General features: G+C 29.4%; 1 protein-coding gene across 2 annotated transcripts; it reads right to left on the minus strand.

Annotated features, from left to right (window-relative positions):
* On the minus strand, positions 1491–2949 carry LOC109843615 (replication protein A 70 kDa DNA-binding subunit B-like). 2 transcript variants are annotated; one of them, XM_020412563.1, is made up of 7 exons: positions 2809–2949; positions 2611–2735; positions 2451–2532; positions 2269–2380; positions 2043–2203; positions 1840–1957; positions 1491–1754 (listed from the first exon to the last, which is right to left on the minus strand). In XM_020412563.1, exons 1-7 carry the CDS (start codon positions 2817–2819, stop codon positions 1728–1730), a joined length of 636 nt encoding a protein of 211 aa, XP_020268152.1. In that variant the 5' UTR covers positions 2820–2949; the 3' UTR covers positions 1491–1727. The 2 variants fall into 2 exon arrangements, with proteins under 2 accessions (XP_020268152.1, XP_020268151.1); XM_020412562.1 differs by lacking the exon at positions 2809–2949 and having other exon boundaries at positions 2611–2805.

Genomic DNA, 2960 nt, shown 5'->3' on the forward strand with positions numbered 1-2960 from the left:
CCCCAACTGGGCCCCACATCGAGGGTCACTTTGGTCTTTTAGGAAAAAAGAAGTTTATACCCCCACACATCAAGATCCCTTTTAAGTGCTTTATTCTGTTCTTTTCTTTTCAGAAAACGCTTCCGCCTAAATAATCCTAGGCGAAGTGCATACTCAAAAAAAATCATATGCATTCAACTTTTAGTTTCCTTAATATTTATTTACATATTTTTTTCCCCTTCTCGTCAATTCTATTTTAAATTTTAATTCTAAGCTGGGTGTTTGGGATGCACTAGACATACTTGACCACGTCATGAGAGTTCCCAAAAAAATCTTTTGAATATAAGATCTGCTTATAATTGGTCATACGTATAAATTATACAAATAGTATATGTATAGAAATATATATATAGATATATACTATTTGTATAACTTATACGTATATAAGAACTTTAAAAAGGCTATGAATACCAAAAACAAAGAAGATATAAATATTGACTTCAAAAATTCCATGCATGTAAGCTTTCTTAAACTATAAAAGTTGATAATACAAACAAAAAAAAGCCATGTTTGCATACCTGATGGTAAAAGAGTATCGAAGGGGGAGAGAGAAAAATTAAAGAGCCAAAAAAGTTATTGATCTCTGAATTGATGTATGTACACAGATGAAGACATGCTTATATATATATTTATGCACGTGCAATGCACGTGATTAAATATCAAAAAATATTTTTTGTATGTTTATTTCATTACTTTAAATAAGTGAGATTTATCTTGAGTTCAAATATGTATACTTGAATTATAAGATTTATTAGTATTTTATTTAAATATTAATAAAAATAAATGTAATGGATTTTAAGCTAAACTTGGATGAATATATGTAACTAGGATATTGTAATTGTTATTATGAATTGTAGTTATAGTAATGAAGAAAATATTTCAAAATTTTAAGTTTATTCAAATATTTTTTAATCAAAAAGCTAAGATAATTGTTTGATTTACTGCAAACTTGTAAATTCTTTTTCTTCTAAGAATTTTAAATTGATCACCACCAACACCTAATAGGTCCCTTATTCAACATGGCAATATTCTCAACAAGTAACAATTAGTAAGCCAATGATTTTTTTGAAAACATTGAATATTGAAGTTTGTGACAACCCCAAGCAAAATCATCACAACAGTAATTCTTTGCCAATTGGTTAAAGAGGCCACCTTTATATCATAAATGTTAGATCACATGTTGTGCTAGTTATCAGGAAGAGTACTTTACGTCTAGCTGACAATATATCCTTTCACAGGATCAATAAAAGCAGTTTTTTATCGATTGCCTCTAACGAAATGTAGGATCATATCTATAGACAATAATAATATATAGTAAAATGGATAAATATCAAAGAGTAATTTTATGTGATGTAAGCAATCACATAAGCATACAAAACTACTAATAACTTTGCATGAAAATGCCTTACAAAAATTCCTAATTATAATTAAAAATTAAGTTGTTATATAAAATGATTTAAAAATATTGTTCTTGAAATTTTCTAATTGAACCAAGATCAATCTTTCTTCACCTTTATCTATTTTCTAGGCAACTCTAGAGTAGCATCTTCATCATCTACGTCGATTGTAATAGCAGGCTGGGGTTGAATTTCTTGTGCTATTATATTGCCTTCGCCTCGTTCATCTTTTGTCTTTTCATCTAACTTCACCAGGAATTTGAATGTTTTTCCGATGTTCAAAATAAAATTTTAGAAATATGGACTCTGATTATTTTTCTGTTGCAATGAGAACAAATGTTATATTAATACTTATCAATTTGTTTATTTTCTAATTTACTACTTGAATAGAGTTAGGAATTACCTCTTTCTTTTTTGTAATGAATTTTTCTGCTTTGCATCCAATAAGAGTTTCTGCTGCGTCAAAGAGTGTTACTCTTGCATTATCCGTGCCATTTTCCACGAGAATCTTAACTAAATACCTGTATTTTTCATTATTACTTTTTAAAGACAATTAGTATTGTATTTTAATATGTTCATGGATTAAAAAAAAATATATTACTTAACCTTGGTACTGGGTCATCAATGATTCCGCGGTATTTGTCATTCAGACACTCTTTACAAACATCTTTATCAACCTTCTTGTCACAGCCTTTGCAAGCATAGAACCATGGTTCGAGCCTATTTAAAATAGTAGTTATCTTTACCTTAAATGTGCAATACTGTGGCTGTATATTAACAAAGTTTAGTTAGATTTAAATTTGTAGATAAGAATATATATATAATATTGTACCTGTATTGAATTCTGTGACGTATGCATAATATCACTAATATGAATTTCCTTGGCATTTTTAAAAAGTGTCGATGGAGATCCTTTTGCTTTTGCAGCTTCTTCCAAGTGAAACCTGCATATTAGATTAAAATATAATACTATTTCATTATTGGGTTATATGAAAGTATGCTTGTTTTGCTTACCATTCCCTTAATTCGCTAGCTAGTTCTATTTTTGGGTTGATACATAATAATGAAATAATTTGCAACGATATGCTTGTATCTCCTGCAAAAATGAGAAAATTATAGGATTAATTTTATGTTTAGCTATCTTTAATAAGAATTTCAGCAATAATTTATGTACCTTGATATATAGAGATTTTAAAATATGATAATCCTATTACAGGCCTATATTTGATTTCTGCTTCAAGAATTGAGCCTTCATTTGTAGCCAAATCTCCAAATAAAGTTGCACGCATTGGCATTCCACTGCATATGAAAAAAGGAAGAACGTTAATATTTTTTTCTCTTATGATATTAGAAATAAGTAACATGAATATACCTTATATACATAAGCGTGATTTCTCTCCTAGTGTCTGGTTTGTTGTGTCTTGTAATATAGTTGATCGCCGGCTACACATTAGTTGTTGTCACGCCCCGCTTCCCAAAATACCAGGGAATCGGGACGCGAGCAAGCCCGCGACGTATTAGACT

Source organism: Asparagus officinalis, chromosome 5 (genome assembly GCF_001876935.1).
Source record: "Asparagus officinalis chromosome 5, Aspof.V1, whole genome shotgun sequence".
Lineage (NCBI taxonomy): Eukaryota > Viridiplantae > Streptophyta > Magnoliopsida > Asparagales > Asparagaceae > Asparagus > Asparagus officinalis.